This window comes from Zerene cesonia, chromosome 3, assembly GCF_012273895.1.
Source record: "Zerene cesonia ecotype Mississippi chromosome 3, Zerene_cesonia_1.1, whole genome shotgun sequence".
In the NCBI taxonomy this organism is placed as follows: domain Eukaryota; kingdom Metazoa; phylum Arthropoda; class Insecta; order Lepidoptera; family Pieridae; genus Zerene; species Zerene cesonia.
In genome coordinates, this window is record NC_052104.1 from 6,401,088 (window position 1) to 6,418,539 (window position 17,452).

The 17,452-nt window shown below is 31.7% G+C and overlaps 5 protein-coding genes across 5 annotated transcripts; 2 read left to right on the plus strand and 3 right to left on the minus strand.

Annotated features, from left to right (window-relative positions):
- Positions 1-296: 296 nt before the first annotated feature.
- On the plus strand, positions 297-2,300 carry LOC119837390 (homeobox protein 10-like). Its single transcript, XM_038362965.1, has 3 exons — positions 297-944; positions 1,215-1,278; positions 1,366-2,300. The coding sequence occupies exons 1-3, from the start codon at positions 297-299 to the stop codon at positions 2,298-2,300; spliced, it is 1,647 nt and encodes a 548-aa protein (XP_038218893.1).
- Positions 2,301-5,905: 3,605 nt separating this feature from the next.
- Positions 5,906-7,278, plus strand: LOC119839311 (homeobox protein Hox-B3-like). The gene is made up of 3 exons (XM_038365554.1): positions 5,906-5,947; positions 6,263-6,332; positions 6,635-7,278. Exons 1-3 carry the CDS (start codon positions 5,906-5,908, stop codon positions 7,276-7,278), a joined length of 756 nt encoding a protein of 251 aa, XP_038221482.1.
- Positions 7,279-7,790: 512 nt separating this feature from the next.
- Positions 7,791-9,256, minus strand: LOC119839330. Its single transcript, XM_038365578.1, has 2 exons — positions 9,206-9,256; positions 7,791-8,834 (listed from the first exon to the last, which is right to left on the minus strand). Exons 1-2 carry the CDS (start codon positions 9,254-9,256, stop codon positions 7,791-7,793), a joined length of 1,095 nt encoding a protein of 364 aa, XP_038221506.1.
- A 2,066-nt stretch (positions 9,257-11,322) lies between these two features.
- LOC119839336 (homeobox protein Hox-A3-like) lies at positions 11,323-12,619 on the minus strand. Its single transcript, XM_038365593.1, has 2 exons — positions 12,503-12,619; positions 11,323-12,423 (listed from the first exon to the last, which is right to left on the minus strand). The coding sequence occupies exons 1-2, from the start codon at positions 12,617-12,619 to the stop codon at positions 11,323-11,325; spliced, it is 1,218 nt and encodes a 405-aa protein (XP_038221521.1).
- A 2,548-nt stretch (positions 12,620-15,167) lies between these two features.
- Positions 15,168-16,591, minus strand: LOC119839344 (homeobox protein Hox-C4a-like). Its single transcript, XM_038365604.1, has 2 exons — positions 16,490-16,591; positions 15,168-16,127 (listed from the first exon to the last, which is right to left on the minus strand). The coding sequence occupies exons 1-2, from the start codon at positions 16,589-16,591 to the stop codon at positions 15,168-15,170; spliced, it is 1,062 nt and encodes a 353-aa protein (XP_038221532.1).
- Between the last annotated feature and the right edge of the window lie 861 nt (positions 16,592-17,452).

The window sequence follows — 17,452 nt, forward strand, 5'->3', positions numbered from 1 at the left end:
TTTTTGACAAGTATTTGGCTACCGAACTGCATTTTAAACTATTATCTATCTACTGTCCGTTTACTATCAGGGAGTCGGTATGTCCGTCTTATCGGTAGCACACAAAGAACTCAACGACGTCAAAATATAGCACACAAACGAACAAAGTCATTACCAAATTAACGACATTCAGGTATAGAAAAAAGCATTTAGTAAACAAATCTTTTACAGTGCGGTCGCCTTATTGTTTGTCAACGTGTGTAAGTGAACCTAAGTTCATTTTTGTTGAGGTGTGTCGAAGACAATCGGTCATCGCAATGTCTACGATGACACCGTCACCGCCACAGAGCATACATTCAGACGAGGATTCAAATGATTCCTTATCGTCGGAATTCTCTTCGGAAATCGCGCCCAAAAACAGTGCTCTAACATTGGAACAAATGACTCAGAACCACTTCTATAAAGTTAGTGCACTTACATCACACGGAGTTGAGGACATACTTGCGGACGGCTCTGGTTATAATGTTCACGACGGTACATTTCAAGTTTGTAAAACCGAAGGCATATCTTCTATCCCAAATTCATTTGTACACGATTATAATTCTCGAGACTCTACCGCCTTTACCATACACGATATTCTAGGGCTACAACAGTCATACAGTTCTAATGCTCAAGATGATAATATACAAAGATATGAATATCAAATACCTCAATATGACAATATCAGTAACAGTTCGAACAACAATTATGCATCAGGTGCAGAAGAAGTTATATCAGACGATTGTGGAAACAAAAATGAAAATATTTATTCAGGTCATTCACAGATGGAAGATCAAATAATATACACCAGAAATTACTCAAATGAGAACATTCCATGCCAACATAGAGACGAATTAGGTAATGATATTATAAAAGATGCTGATGTTGAAACCAATGAGCTGAACGAGTCGAGTTTTTCCAACCAGGTAACTATTTGAAATTTGAAATAAACCTTAATGACATGGAGATAAATACCACACAGTGATTAGTTAATATCGGAATGAACGTCACTTATTGGTGTGATTTACCGCAATGCAACCGGATTTTAATGACAATTTAATATTTTTGTAGATTGTGTCAATTAATAATTGGAACGGTTATTTATATTTCATTCGTTTCTTGACTGTTATACTACAAACAGCTCAGTAGTCGATCAAAGTGTTATTTTAAATTAAATAATGTTTGTTTACTTCCAGAATACCACATGGTGTGATAAAGTTGTACTCAATAATCCTACCGTAGCATCTGCCATATCTAACGGTATGTACTTTAAGAAATTAAATCATCAAAATAGTCGAAAATATGAATGTGTAAACTAATTTAATACATATTTTCCTTTTTCTTCAGATATGTCTTCTGACGCATCGTATCAAAAAGGATTTACGAAAAGAGCTAGAACTGCGTATACAAGTTCTCAATTAGTTGAGCTAGAAAATGAGTTTCATCAAAATCGTTATCTGTGCCGACCACGTCGAATAGAATTGGCAAATTATTTGCAGTTATCGGAGCGACAAATCAAAATATGGTTCCAAAACAGGAGAATGAAGTACAAAAAAGACAACAAACATAACAAACCTTCGTCGTCCATGGACGACAATAGCCCTTCAACGAGTTCCAAAGAATTATCTCCGAGTCAAGACCATAAGTTAAGCCATGGGAGAAGTTGTGGAGGACATGATAGACATAGACGCTTATTGTCAGACGGTCATACGAGTCACCATAAAATCTATCTATCACCTAATGAAACAACATCGAGACCTCCTGACTATTCATCACAGAATGCATTAAAAACTGTTATAAAAAGTCCTCAAAGCACGTTGGATTTGCCATCTTATACGCCAAACTTAACTTATTCCACATATTACGCAGCGGGCACTGGCAGAGCCGCTTACTCACCGATGGCCGAAGTTTATCGTTACAATGGCGATGAATCATTACAGCCAAATCCTAGCTCTCTATCTACGTTGCCACCGGACAGTTACGTGCCTAACGGAGTCAACTTAAAATTGAGTGATGATATGATGCGTTATCCTACAAGTGCATCATACTACAATTCCTTATCCACGGGGGTTGTGATGCCGCCTTCTTCTTCAGACGTATATGGATATTCGTCCAGTATATCTACATTACCAACTCCCTATGAAGATAATTTGCTCAATAGATCATCTAACATATCATTGAATCAAGATGCTTACTTCTCATATATACCAACTTCGGATACATCTAGTCAAAATACTACCGCTGGTGTAAATAAATTCTCTTCATCATACATATCGTTGTAAACATAAATTGTGTCTTATTATTACTTGTTTTAAATCAATATTTTAAAAAACATATTGTACATAAGTGGCTTACTTAATTTGTTTTTATTATATTTCTACAATGAAAGAGTGTACTTAATGTATAAATAAATATATTTTTAGTTCTACAAAGGTATTTTAATTTTATAACATTTCATTTATTTAAATATTGCAAAAGCACACTTTGCTAATTAAAACATTAACGTTAAATTTTGTAATACAGTGAATTTCTTCATTTAAATTCAACGCAAAAAAATACAAGTCATATTGAACTCAAATAACTTATAAGTATTTTACAAATGATATCAATACAACTTCAAATCAAAATCGTCTTTATACTCCTTAAAAACGAAATTATTATTAAATCAAATCAAATAATAGTGGCATTTTCTTAACTTAAAAATTACTGGGTACTACATAAGTATAAGTATAAAAACATAATTTTTAGTCTGCGAAATGTCACAGTAAAAACTCATCAATAATACTAGCCGGTGATATGGGTTCATATATTGGTCGATTTTCACAGCTTTCTTTATATGCGTCTTCAAGATCTGTATTTGGCATATTAGGATTATTTTCTATATATGTAGAACTTAAAGTTTCAGCTTGTTTAGGTAGATATTCATCTATGATTTTCACTAATTCAATCATAACGTGTTCATCCAACGCTACGTTTCCGTGTAGATCTACTCTTTCGTTTATATGAGATTCAATATAAGCTAGACGGTCACAATTTGAATCACACGTATCGACTGACGATGGTGAATCAGGTATGTACAACTTTTCTCTTTTCTCCGATATCCGTCGTCTATTCTGGAACCAAACCTTAATTGACTTCTCACAGATTTGCAGCTTCTGTGTCAATGCGAGTCTATCTTCGCGACAAATGTACGGTCTCGTTTTGAATATCTGCTCCATAGCAATAATTTGTTCTGTTGTAAATGTGATACGTTTACGTTTTTTCTTCGAAATGGTTTTCTTGATTTTTTCACTATGATGGCCTGTAAATAAAATCATTCGCTTATCAACACATACGTATGTGTATTCATATTCATGAGTAGTAATTATTGTAATATTATAAGAGACCGATTTACTTTTATAGCTGATGAACGATGAACTTTTATAGCTTTGTATAATCATTGATATTGTTATTAAGAATAAATTAATTTTACAATGAAACAATCAAGATGATGATAACGACAAAATGCATGTTTTTACGACTATAGTCTAAAATTTTTAGTTTTAAAAATACCTTAATTTATAATAGTACTTTGAAACGTTTGAATTTGTAAACCTACTATTCCCAATAACAAGATATGTGAAAATTTTTTTTTACTCTGTATTTTTCTTTGTATACTAAATACTTAATGTATTCATCAATTTTATATAGGTTATACTTACATATTTCCGAAGCACGTTCTACTTGGGTAGTTTGATCGTATAGTGGGTTTTCAAAGCAGCATTTGGAATAACCCACAGTCTGTTCACAAGCCGTATTAACCTGTAATGAAAAATTACGTAATTAGTTGAAATTATTTGTTCGGTTCTTAAAGAACAAGGTCGATCGAGATGATCTTTTATGTAATAAAACTAGCTGAGCCCCACGGTTTCACCCGTGTAAGTCTGTATCACGTAGGAATATAGGGATAAAAAGTTGCCTATGTATTATTCCAGTTGTCCAGCTATCTACGTACCAATTTTCATTGCAATCGGGTCAGTCGATTTTGCATGAAAGAGTAACAAACATACATACATATACATCCATCCTCACAAACTTTCGCATTTATAATATTATAGTAGGATAGGATGTTTTACAATATAATCATAGGGTTGGTACACACCTGATTAAACCAAACGTGGAATTTGTCGATATTACTATTACAGACATCACTTGAAACTTCTTGCGTATAGCATGCTGATCCAAATAAACACTCCTGAAAATTAATGTCAATGAAATAATAAGTAAACAGATATTTTAGATATTATAGAACCGCATTGTACCTATGTTTCGAACTATGTAACAATTTAAGAACAAATATTGTCGAACATGATTTTTTTTTAGTATTTTCTTGTGTTTGACTTTAAACGGATTACGGTACGGTCTCCCCGTGACCACGCTCGCTGTAGTGTTCGAAACGTCGGGTTAATAATGTAATGAATAAATCGCGTTTCAAATCCGTTAAAAAGTTTTTAATTTTTAAATGTTTTTTTTTTAATATTTAAACGTTGCATTCTATTTACTTTTATGAATTTAAGCTAAAAACTTTTCTATGGCCGTTTGTAAAACGTTCATGTACATTACTTTAAATTAAACTTTTGCTAATGGAACTTGCTAGGATCTTAACCTTTTATGAAGAAAGTTAATATTATACTTATGAATGTATTGTATTATTTTTTTCTTATATTGGTGATTTAATTGGTGGGAATTTGTTCGAATTTCTTTCTAAATACAAAATATTAACTTTTGCCCGTGGCTTCGCACGCGTTGAATTCGGAGTAGTTTATTAGATATTACTATACAAACAAACATTCCTCTTGAACACCTCTAACTATTAAAAAAACCCATCAAAATCCGTTATGTAGTTTTAAAAATCTAAGCATACACATATAGATACATAGGGACAGACGCGGGAAGCTACTACGAAGCTTTACACTATGTACTGATAATATTTTTTCTTACCTCATTACTTTCAGGGTTGAAGTTTTCATAAAAATATTGAAGTTCACTGTTTGGACTGCTCTGAGCGGGAAGGCAATTCTAAAAATAAGAAAATTAATTCTATAAGTAAATTTATTGATACATTTTCACATTTTGATTATAATTGATTTATAACACTCACTTGTTTAATAAATATACAGTCTGTTTCTGAAAACATTTCAAAATTTGTATTAGACATTTTTATTTGCTTTCACTCACAAACCACCCTTGCACTGTCACCCACAGGTATGGAATGGCGATATTATTTACAAAAAACGCTTTTATACATAAATAAGTAATTAAGATTATCCCCAATAATCTGTAATTTCCATACATTTTTTTATCCCTAATTAGTGAACAATAGCCACCCCTAATGAGGTTGTTTACATCACACAAATCCTGTTATGTCACAAACGAAATAAATAATTAAGTGACGAAAAACAAGTTCAATTTGCGAAATTGTTTCTTTTTTATGAATGTTTATATTTCACGTATCACATAATTAAGATATATATTTAAAAAAAAGTACTGTTTCTTTAAGTTTGAATTGATCAAAATTCTATAAATTTTTATTACTATAAATTTATGCCTATATTTTGTTCTATTACTAATATCAAATATAAATACTTATTCAAATCCTCCATTTATTTCAGTCATCATAATTTTTATAACAATAAAAGCGGGTACATGGAAAATGTTTTACAGTTACAAGTTTATGAGAGAAAAAACAGTTGAGAGGTGCATTCGTGTCATTCATGTTTTGCTAGAAGCGTGCGACGTTGGGTAGCTGATACAAGTTTCTCATTTAATTAAATATAGTTATTTATTATAAAGATTTTATACAAATTTACGTACTTACGTACTTGTATTTATTACAATGCTCCATAACATGCTGATGACTTCTTTAACGGCTCTTGGAGATACCAATGAGGTATGTTTAAAATTTTTTACATGACATAGGCTCATTTTGAAAAATCATTCGTAATTACGTTTCTCAATAGCTTTTGTAACATTTCTTTAAATGATAAATTCATAAATCGGGTTAGTAAAGATCATTTAGTTTTAACCTAACCAACATGGAATGGACGATAACGTGTAAAATCCTTTTCAGTTTCCTATAATACTGCCATATTCTTCGACTTCATTTACTTACTTTGAAAATTCTTAACGAGTTTGATGTAACAATCTTTAAGAATTAATAGTTGTAACCAACTTACTTAAATAGTAGTTTCTTTTTTTTTAACAGATCAATTGTTGGGACAACAGACCCTTCATGAAGTCCTGGCCAGAAAACAAGCAGAATAACGGGACAAGAAGTAAGTTTAATTAAACCGTAAATTTAATTTAGCGTCATCTAGTTTAAATTTTTAATTTAAAACGTAATAACCTTCCAACGTAGAATACCATTCTCTATATATAGTTTGTTCGTTATATATAATTTCTGTATATTTTCAATAGAAACAAATGCACATTTGTATCGCTTCTTATGTAAAATTATATTATTAAATAAAAAATTAAAAACTTTTTACAGAATGATTTAATAAGCTAATTATTTTTATACAAATTAAGTAAATGACGCCTTACTGCAACTATGGTATATTTGACCTTACCTTTCCAGGTCATTCAATAACCAAAGTAATAAAGAAAAAGAACAAACGCAATCGCACCGCGTACACAACCGATCAATTACGCGTGTTAGAAAAAACCTACATAAAAACAAAGTATATCGATGCCGAACGTCGCAAAGAGCTCGCACAACATTTGAATATCGGCGAAAAATGCATCAAAGTATGGTTCCAAAACCGCAGAATGAAAGAAAAGAAAGAATCTTCCGAATCCAGCTGTGAATCCTCCAGCGAAAGCAATGCATTTGAACCAGTGACACCGCCACCAGCTGCTATTATTGCAGAAGATATAACACCTAATTTTAATTCAAACTATAGTCACAATTTTCCTCAAACTTATCAAAATACAGCCCAAAATTATATATTTCCAACCGAAATCAATCAAAATAACTACGATTACAATGTAAGTCAATTTTATAACAATTTTGCACCTGAAAACTACGATTATAATAATTGTGGGTATTATTTTCAAAACGAACGAAATGTTTATCCAACTCAGTATTACCCAAATGATTCTACGCCATATTATAATGCAAATGATTTTTCTCAATTCCCTAATTATGAAAACTGGAATGTCAATGGTTTTGAAACAGTTTCCTACGATAATGATAATGGAAATGTGTTACAAGGTATGTAAATGAAAACGGAAATTATATTTAAAGTATTTTCAACATCATGGATATTAATTTATTTTTATTTATTTATAAATGACAGTGTTACTTCGGTATTCAGTGAATTTTACATGATAGACTTGATAGTTTAAGGAACATAGGATTAAGGTAATAAAATTAATTATTTCTACAGTATTTATTATATTTTTATCCAATGAAGTCTTGCATGTGTTATTAATATAAAAATATTCTTCTTCTTCTTTGTATTAATTGTCAATTTAAAATTCTATTCTGTTATGACTATAAAGTTTATTATTTATTTAGATTGTACATGTCTCTCTGTAAAACTGCGCTCACTCGTATTTTCTTATTTCTTTAAGGCTTGTACAAACATAAAATCGCTTCTATGCAATAAAATAAAAGTATGTACAATTATTATTACAATCTTTAATTAATTACTTATAAGATAGATAACTTTTTGCATTGTAATATTAACAAATGGAAATAAATTATTAAAACTAAAGCTATTTTTTTATTACTACAAATCTGGGTTTGTGTATGGAATTGTTGTGAATATCGGAATATATTGACTTTGACCTTGATCTTGAATGACTTGTGGAACAAATTGCAGATGACAGTCACACTGACAGTTATTTTGGCGAAGATTCTGCTGATTGAGGAGGTACGATCTAGGATATGAATTTTGTAATTGTGTTATGCCTGGTATGAAAGACGTGTAGGGTACATTAACTGGTTTTAGCAGTACATTCCCCGACGTAACACACGTAGGCGTATAACAATTCTGCAGATAAATTGGCGTGTTCCCAGATTCTCTTCTAATATTATCTGTAAAGTTAACTTGATGACAATGTAGACCTTTATTTCTCCGAGACAAATCCTCCGGTATTTCTTGAGTTGGTGAAGAATATTTAAGTTCGTAAGGTATTTTGTTGTGCACGTCTACACTTGTTGATGCGTTGTTATCTTTTGTTGAAAATATTTTCATTTTGTTAACTAGAGGCACACTCTTATCAAATACATGGTTATGAATTTCATCTTCATAACCATTAGTAGAACTAATAGCGTAATATGGTGATGTAATATTTTCTGTAGTTGTTGTTATTTCATGTTCTCTAAAATCACCCAAAGCTGTTTGATTGCATTGTTGATTGGACAAACCTGTTTTAGATTCTTTCATTATTCCATGATTGACATTAGAATCTTCATTAGTACTTTTTAATGATGTTGTGATACGAACTTCATCATTAGTCGATTGCAAATTATTAACATTATTTAATTGATCGTTAGTTAAATTCATAGTAATTAATTTATTTTGATTCACGTTGTGCACTTCTCGACTTGTATCTTTTTTTTCCTTCATTCTCCGATTTTGAAACCAAATTTTAATTGCTCTTTCCGGAATGTTCAAAGCATTTGCCATTTCTTGTCGACTTGTGTTACCTATGTACGGAAACTTTTTGAACTCCTTTTCTAAATATTTTATTTGCTCCGTTGTAAATGCGCTTCGGAATCTTCTTGGCTTTTTAGAATTCCTGCACATAATGTTTTGAGTTGATGATACCTGTGGGGAAATAAAATGCTTAATTAATACAAATTCAAATTACGAAACTTTGTTAGAACTAATGTGTATTTATTACTCTTTCACATAGAAACTACTGATTGGATCTGTATTAGGTTTGTATGAAGATATATTACAGTCTGGATTAGAACATCGGCTTTTCATAAGGGTCAAGTCCACTGTGTGGACCTCTGGGATCACGCTAGTTTACATAATTATATTTAATACTCATATGACGTTCGTATGCTTAAATATCGAATGTAAAACACAGGGTTACTAATAATGAGTTTTTATATATTACTCCCTTTTAAAACTTCGTACAGCATTATAAATATCAATTCGATTGAATATGTTTAATTGATAAAAAAACTTACTGGTCTCTGCATTTCAATATTACGAGCATTCACACCAATAAAATTATCCATATCAAATTGCACAGCACACTTTTCAATGTTTTGTTTAATCTGCATCCAACTGACTATATTATGACGAAGTCACTTCCATCACAACACTGAATGATTATCATTTAGATTTCCATATAAATAACGATCGTCTCGAAAACATTATTTAATAGCTATCACATTATACGACCATCTCATTACTAGTTAATTAATATCATTAAATGGTAAAGACATCAAATATTGAACTCTTAATTTATCGTTAATTAATCTGTACAATGACTAAATTAAGGATCCTATTGAATGAGTTTGATGTTCTGTTTAGTTGTAATAATGAATAATTTATTTACGAGTGCAATACATTTACAAACTTCTAGTGTTACAAGGTCTGCGTTTCTTTCCGTCAATCAATTTGATGTTGGATTTGTAGTTTGACTTTGTATAGTTCAAGATATTGCATATTTTAACCATAATAAGTTGTGGGGTCCAGTTAAGTTAATTAAAACTTGGTGTACGTTTGATTTAATTCAAGGGTCGGTGATAATACAAAAATTTATGAGTGAAGCGTGATTTTTATGTTTGAAGCTATAACTGGTGAAATACACCTAAATTTTAGTGTACTATTAAACATAATTAAATTCCATTTATCTAGGCAAATAATATCAACATAAAGATATCAAATACGAAGAAGGTTAGTCGTAACCGATCTAACCTTCTTATTTACCGTGTTTGATGATTGGTTTTGATATTTTTTGTTGTCACGTTTGCTACAAAAAAATGCAGTTGTGAGTTTATTAGCTGAATTTTATATCGTATATTTAGTTTTTTAAAAGATTTATTTGAAGCTTTATTTAAGTAAAATCCAATGTGACAATACTAGCTGTCTGCCCAGCCCCGCCCATGTTACGTAATAAACGGGAACACGTATATATGTAGCAGTGACAGAATTTTTTCAAATCTGTCCCCGTTCCTAAGATTAGAGCGTTCCAGCAAACAAACTCTTCTGCTCTCATTTTTTAGTATTAGTAGATTATATCATAACTATACATATAAATGTATTGATATTTGTGACTGCATGTAAATTATAATATCACTTCATGGATGTGACTACGTTTAAGAAATGAACTTTGACCCGCAACTTCTCCCGTCATTGGATAGTCCTATAAGAATAAGATGTTTCAAAGCAGTAAAAGGAAGCCTCTAACTCTCTAGACTTTTATTATCTCCAGACATAAATATCATTCCTTTATTGAATGTCGGAATAACAAACAAACCAACATACGCACAAATTCGCATTAAAGATGGATTACATTATTACAATTAAAAATTAATACCACAAGCTCATTACGCCTATTATATTTACATATCTGTGACAGTTTCAACCACACTATCGATTTTGATTAAATTAGGAGTGAAAATCATGGAAAGGTGCCGATCAATGATCAAATCGCAAAAGATTATATGCCAGATTTTACAACAATGAACTCCGAACGGGTTAAAACAGATTATTGGTTTATTCTCTTTTTTATTTCATGCCATTTGATGTCAGCAAAATTGTTGACCAACAGCCTCCTTGGTACAGTGGTTAACGAGTAAGCTTAGAACCGAGGGGTCCTGGGGTCGATTCCCGGTGGGGACGCACAAACAAAAATAATGTCTCGGTTTGGCAGGACACAGAGGGCTGATCACTTACTTGTCCAAAAAGAAAATCGATCAGTGAAACGAAGTGTATATCATCTGCCCCATACTGGGGGTATGGGGCCCATACCCCACACGCATGGGGTATGGGGCTAGGGGACACGGGCCTTCACTTAAAATTGATGACTATGTTTTCCTTCTGTAATTATTTATATTTAATTTGAATTTAAAAAGGAAAATACTTTTTGCAGTATGTCGCAAATAGAAAAAAATAAAAAAGTTATTATATTTAAATTTTAATATTTTATTTATTTTATACCAACATTTGTCTATTCTTATCAGAAAAACTTAAAATACCAATAGAAAAAAAAGAATGATTAATTGCTGCAAATTATTAAAGTATTAAATATGTACATTTATATAAATAAGCATTATTAACATTAATGATTTAAACATCAAACTTCATCATTCATATCCATAATTCGAACCCACGACATTTCTTCCCAATTCTGCCCATTGATATTTGTTTTCAATGTCTCACTCTCTTTATTAATTAATTCAGGAGAAGATTCTTCTAACTTTATATCGTTCACAGTTTCTTCAGTGTTGCTTTTTGTCTCATCATCATTTGCTTGTAACGATGCGTTATCAATTTCATCATTTACAATAATAGTTTGAAACTGTGACTGTAAATTATCTTGTTCACAATTCAAATTATGATTTCCTGTATTGGGAGTAGTGAAAAAGTTAGGGTATGCGCTCACAACTGCATTCTGAACCGGTACGGGAATTGTACTCGTGTCTAAAGTAGGCATAGGTTCTTGATATCGTGGAACATGCATGATCTGTCTTGGATTGTAAACAGAATTGTGCACAGTTTGGTGATAGGTGTTGTATGGCGGAGGAGGCATGATATTCTCCGGTGACGACTCAGTTGTGCTCGTAGCTTCCAAATCATCACCTCCTTCAGCTCTTTCTTTTTTATCTTTCATACGCCTGTTTTGAAACCAAACTTTTACTGTCTTCTCACTGAGTTGCAATGTTTCGGAAAGTTCGATGCGACGATTACGGTCAAGATATCTTGTTCTTGCGTATTCAAGTTCTAACTCTATCATTTGATTTGTCGTGAAGGCTGTGCGCGCACGTTTTGGTTTTTTGACCCCATTACTCATTACTTTGTTCACATTCCAATTGGTACGTGATACTTGTTGACCATTTCCCTGACCGTTATTCCATACATTATTTGCATTCACATATTGTTCTGCTCTTGGAGGATTGGGATAAGTATTTGTGTACACTGGTCCGTTTCTTGGTATATTAGTACTTGTATAAGTACCAGCAGGAATGACTCCATTCGGTATATAGTGACCATTGCTAATTTGCTCTCTTTTTTGATATGATAAATCCACATATTCCTTAGGTGGCTGGCTGAAATTATGGTGTAGATTTAAATAATTCAGATTGTCACTGGTCATCGATTTATGCATCCCATTTATTTGCGCTGGGACACTAAAAGCATTCTTGTTTTCATATTGAACACCTGGCCATGGTATATCCTAAAAAGATAAAGTATGCCGATTAAATAAAATGAAACATTACAAGAATAAAAAACGATTATATTAAATTTAGGCTTACCATTTCCGATCCGGGATTTTGACCAACAGTATCATGACTCCATTGCTGGTCACTAGTATCGCTCAAATAAATTAGCTCTGCCTGTGATTGACTAGCTAAAGACGATGACACAGACATTTTAAAAATAAAGAACTGTGATCGTTACGAAAACGTAAGCAATATTAATTGCACACCATTAAAGGACCAGGTATATATAGGCCCCACTATTCGCTCATTAATGAAATGTTCAAAACAAGGGAGACGTACTAAGGTGATCACTAATTAGGTGTTGACGATTTTTGTCTAGTATATTGTATGAAATAATATAATTTAGGATCAGAACAAAGTAAAAGGTGGTTGTTTTCGGTACAAGATGCTATACAAATATGGAAAGAAAATTTTATGTAATAAGTAAATTGTTGAACGTTATTAATGATTAAATCTGGTATTTTTGACATTATTAATAACATGTATTATATCATTCTAATTAATTTATTTGTTCACGAAATAAATTTATTTATTAACTAGCTGTTCGCCCCGGCTTCGCCCGTTGTACATAAGCTTATGTCATCGAAGTTGCAGTTTTCTAATGGTGAAAGAATTTTTGTAATAGGTACAGCTGTTTTTTGTGTGAAAACGCAAATATTATATACATAATTAGCATATCGACAACAGCGTCACCTACCGAGTGCAATTGTATTTTTAAATAAAAAATTCAAAAACCCTTCGAAATACCCAAACCAATTTTCTACTCAATTGGTTCAGGAGTTTAGAAGTTACGAGGATGTGAAAAAGACTTATTCGGAAGGATGATTTTTTATTACCCGTTGTCCTATTTACCGTTCCCGCGGGAATTAACCATTTTTCTGAAGTAAACAGTATAGCACTCGGGAATAATGTAGCTTTCTTTTGGTTAAATAATTTTAAAATCGGAACAGTAGTTTCGGAGCGATTAGGGTACAAACAAAAAAAAAATCCTCTTTATTATATTAGTATGCATTAATACTGAATCTATACTTTTCCAACATATGTGCCCTGTTCATAAATTCATATTTGAGGGCCACCTTTCACTTTCAGGAATTATTTATCACTCTATATATTAGCTTGATTCTACAATTAATAGGTAGGTATATGAAGAGGTTATGTGTATCCTTTAATATAAAAGGTAAAATGCATCTTTTCACAAATACTCCTGTACATATACTTTGACAAAATATATTACTAAATAAAAGTATACAATGGCGAGGTGTGTGGGTTATATTCATCGTTAAAACACTGAAATTTATAATTTATATATTTATTTTGTTTTCAGTATCATTCATTGTACTTACACTTGATCCAAACCGTACATGGAATGTTATAACAAGATGATATGAAAATACGTAGTATTTGTTTCTTGTAACAATATGCGGCTACTTGCATCCAAGTATCGCCTAGAAAGGCTGTCGAAAGTATTTGAACCACTAGCAAAGATGTCAATTGCGGCATCCGAAGCCAGCAGTCGTTTCAGCAAATGAAGGGCCGAGTGTATCCACACGAATTTAATGTATAAAACTAATAATTAATCGCCGATGTGTTCGCTTAGCAACACAACTCTCTCTCTCTCAAACTTTCTTTATATTTTTTATAACTAGGAAGGTTCGTATGGAGTATAAACATAATATGGATGACCAACACATTATAAATATTTATTATATACATTATAAATTCTCTATTTTACTTTTTTTGTACTTTGCATAGCTTAGAAACACATCATAAATTTATATTACAAATCCTATGTTATATATAATAAATTACATAGTGTAAAAATTATGTCAAAATTATTTAAAAAAAAAATGCGAATAAATACTCAAAAACAGCCAATGGAGATAGCTGCTAATATGAAAAAAAAAATGGATACTGTTTGATTGATTTTGTTTTTCTTTTTTATGCAATACCGGGCCACTGAGCTGTTGGTTCGCTTGATAGTTATCGACAGGAGTAGGGCTGCTGCAAATACGTTGTCCGCTTTTACGAGGTAAATTATAAGGAAATAATGAAAGACGGGAATAAAGGAATGGACTGGGAAGGGGAGGAAAAGGATACGGCTCTAACCACTCACTGAACAAGTAGCATGCTACTATTTCACGCCGATCTTCTGTGGGCTGTGGTACTTTCCTTGGTGCGAGCTGGTGCAATTCATGCCGGAGCGTCTCGACTCTCACTTATTATTTAATATTTTGTTTATTTGTACTCTCTGTTTCTCTTATAGAAAACTATACCTTTATCGAGTTACATATGGGTCTTTTTATTAAAGTGTCAAAAATATGGTTTTATTTGAACATATTACATGCTCTTTATTAATGTCTCGAAAACAGATTATCACAATCGTGTATATAGTGACTTCTTTATAATAAATAAAATAATAATATTAATAATTGACCACAACAAAATCTGCCTTAAATCTAGAATTTATTTACCGATTATACTTAATTAAGGTGTAGGAAAAGTTAGTAAGATTAAAGTATAGATAATTTTTATTATTTATTGATTTCTAAATATATACAATCTTAAATTTCAGCATTTAAAAAACTTTGACTGGTTTTGTTTAGAATTTAGTAACCATGACTGAACTAGATACAGTCAATTACGCTCAAAATATTGTGCAATGCACTAAAGGTTATTTAATGCATTGCATAATTTTATATTAATCTGATAATTCGTTAATTAACTCCCAAGATAGTTCCAGATCTTCATCACTTAAACGAATTTTAGAACTATTTTCTACAGTTTCTAAAGCTGAAGCTAATATGTTTTGACAATCTTTTAGATGTAAAACATCATTTTCCAGAAATTGCGTGCAACTATTTACTCTTGAATGCCGTTCTTCAAGATTGAAAATTTCATCCTTTGCAGATTCTAAATTACTTGAAAATGAAATTGTTGCTTTATTGTATGCTTGTAAGCTCATTGTATCAGAGTATGTTGACACTGTATTGTAATTGTTATACCCTCTATACCAGTCCTGATCTTGTGGCGTTGTCTTTATCGAATTCTGTTGATAAAAATGCGAGGAAGTCTGGAGCGTGTATCTTTCAGGTGACGATTCTGACGTGCTGGTGGCCTCAATTTCTTCCATTTCCTCAGCTTTATCTTTCTTCTCTTTCATGCGTCTATTCTGGAACCACACTTTTATCGTTCTTTCACCCAACCGTAGTGTATGTGACAATTCCAAGCGTCGGTTTCGCTCAAGATATTTCGTTTTTGCATATTCCTGTTCTAGCTGCATTATTTGCTCAGTTGTAAACGCTGTTCGCACTCGCTTCGGTTTCTTCATCCCATAAGTTTTATTAGTTGTATTTACACTCGTATTTAGCATTTTAGGATTGGCAAACGTATTCACTGGATCATTAACATTGATATTAAAGGTAGGAAAAAGAGGACCGTTATAAGCGTTCCTGCTGTGAGGAAAAGAACCCAGTGTTCCAGTATTTATAGTTATCGGATAATAATTATTCGTATTATGTATAGCAGACTCTTGATCTTGATACGTAATGTGGGAAAAATGCGCATTTGTTTCACTATAAGGACGAAAATCTGATGTTAAGTCCCTTACACCGTATTTAACGGGATTTTTGATATCGTAGTGATGTTCTAAATTCGGTATCTGAAATAGAAGATAATTTTATTATTTGTTTATTGATTATTTGAAGGGTATGATTATACGGCTTTGCCCGCGGAGTCGCAGGAAAGATAGACCCGCACTTTTCCTCGCATGTTCCCGTTACAACGAGATTTCCGGGATAAAAATGTTTTTTTATATCCTATATCCCTCCCCCGGTTTTAAGTTTCACAAATTTTCAACCAAATCGGTAAATCCGTTCTTGAGTTATATATAGTATAACTAACACCACTTTCTTTTATATATATAGATATATCTACGATTTTTCAACTATTCATGTAGTAATTTATATTTTATTAGATACAAATTCAAAATTGTAAAGGTAAATAAATTGAAATTGTTCTTACCGATTCATTTTCAGACACATTGTGTTCAGAAATCCATTGATTATTTAAATCCGTTACAAAATCTGCATCCATTAATTCAGTCCTGTTTGTAGAAGCTTCCATTTTACTGTTATTTTTTATAAGTAAATTGTATAATATTTACTACTGAGTTGCACTTGTTACGAAATTGAGGGCTAATTTAATTACTGCCAATTAAAGGACCTCTTTATATATAACCCCACTCCAGATAATTAGTGTTTGCTGACTCAAAGTTTGGCTTCCAAAAAATCATATCATTAAGTTATAGTTAATGTATCAATTATAGATTACTTTTCAGTATAATTTTTATAGACTACAAGCGAATTCATGTTCTTAATATAAGTGATTAATAATTAATATAATGTATCATATGACTCGCACGTGCCTTTCTATAAAATATATTAACTACCAATAGAGATTTGATGTACATAATTTAATAAAAAAAGTAGTATAAGATTTAGAATCTGGAAAATCTTGTACACAAAAAACTTTAGAGCAATAAAAATGTCAAATACAATATACAAACCCCGTGACCATCGTGACAATTCTTATTTATATTTTTTTATATCACAGTCGGTAAAGTCCCACCAGTTGAGACCCACCAGTTTAATGTTATGGGATAAATGTCGTTGATGGGAATAAAGTAAAGAACTAGGAAGGGTAAGGAAAAAGATACGGGCCTCCGGCTTCCCCACTCACCGTTGGAAACACAGTAATAATATATATATGTATATATGTATATATGTATATATATATATATATATATATATATATATATATATACACACAATTATTTGTAACTGATTTTTATTTGTTTATTTTTTTGCACGCAGAATGTTTGTTTGAGGCAAACACAGAATTATTACTAAATCATATTAAACCTATATACGACTCAGCAAAATCTATTTAAATAATGCATCACATAATTGACCTCATAATTATATG

Bases quoted from the DNA above. Each gene is read 5' to 3' on its own strand.
- LOC119837390 (XM_038362965.1), top strand. From the start codon at position 297: ATGTCTACGATGACACCGTCACCGCCACAGAGCATACATTCAGACGAG. The intron at 945-1,214 runs GTAACTATTTGA...GTTTACTTCCAG, and splicing joins AGTCGAGTTTTTCCAACCAG to AATACCACATGGTGTGATAA. The intron at 1,279-1,365 runs GTATGTACTTTA...CTTTTTCTTCAG, and splicing joins AGCATCTGCCATATCTAACG to ATATGTCTTCTGACGCATCG.
- LOC119839311 (XM_038365554.1), top strand. From the start codon at position 5,906: ATGCTGATGACTTCTTTAACGGCTCTTGGAGATACCAATGAG. The intron at 5,948-6,262 runs GTATGTTTAAAA...TTTTTTTAACAG, and splicing joins CTCTTGGAGATACCAATGAG to ATCAATTGTTGGGACAACAG. The intron at 6,333-6,634 runs GTAAGTTTAATT...TTACCTTTCCAG, and splicing joins GCAGAATAACGGGACAAGAA to GTCATTCAATAACCAAAGTA.
- LOC119839330 (XM_038365578.1), bottom strand. From the start codon at position 9,256: ATGGATAATTTTATTGGTGTGAATGCTCGTAATATTGAAATGCAGAGA. The intron at 8,835-9,205 runs GTAAGTTTTTTT...ATTTCCCCACAG, and splicing joins ATATTGAAATGCAGAGACCA to GTATCATCAACTCAAAACAT.
- LOC119839336 (XM_038365593.1), bottom strand. From the start codon at position 12,619: ATGTCTGTGTCATCGTCTTTAGCTAGTCAATCACAGGCAGAGCTAATT. The intron at 12,424-12,502 runs GTAAGCCTAAAT...TTATCTTTTTAG, and splicing joins AAAATCCCGGATCGGAAATG to GATATACCATGGCCAGGTGT.
- LOC119839344 (XM_038365604.1), bottom strand. From the start codon at position 16,591: ATGGAAGCTTCTACAAACAGGACTGAATTAATGGATGCAGATTTTGTA. The intron at 16,128-16,489 runs GTAAGAACAATT...CTTCTATTTCAG, and splicing joins ATGTGTCTGAAAATGAATCG to ATACCGAATTTAGAACATCA.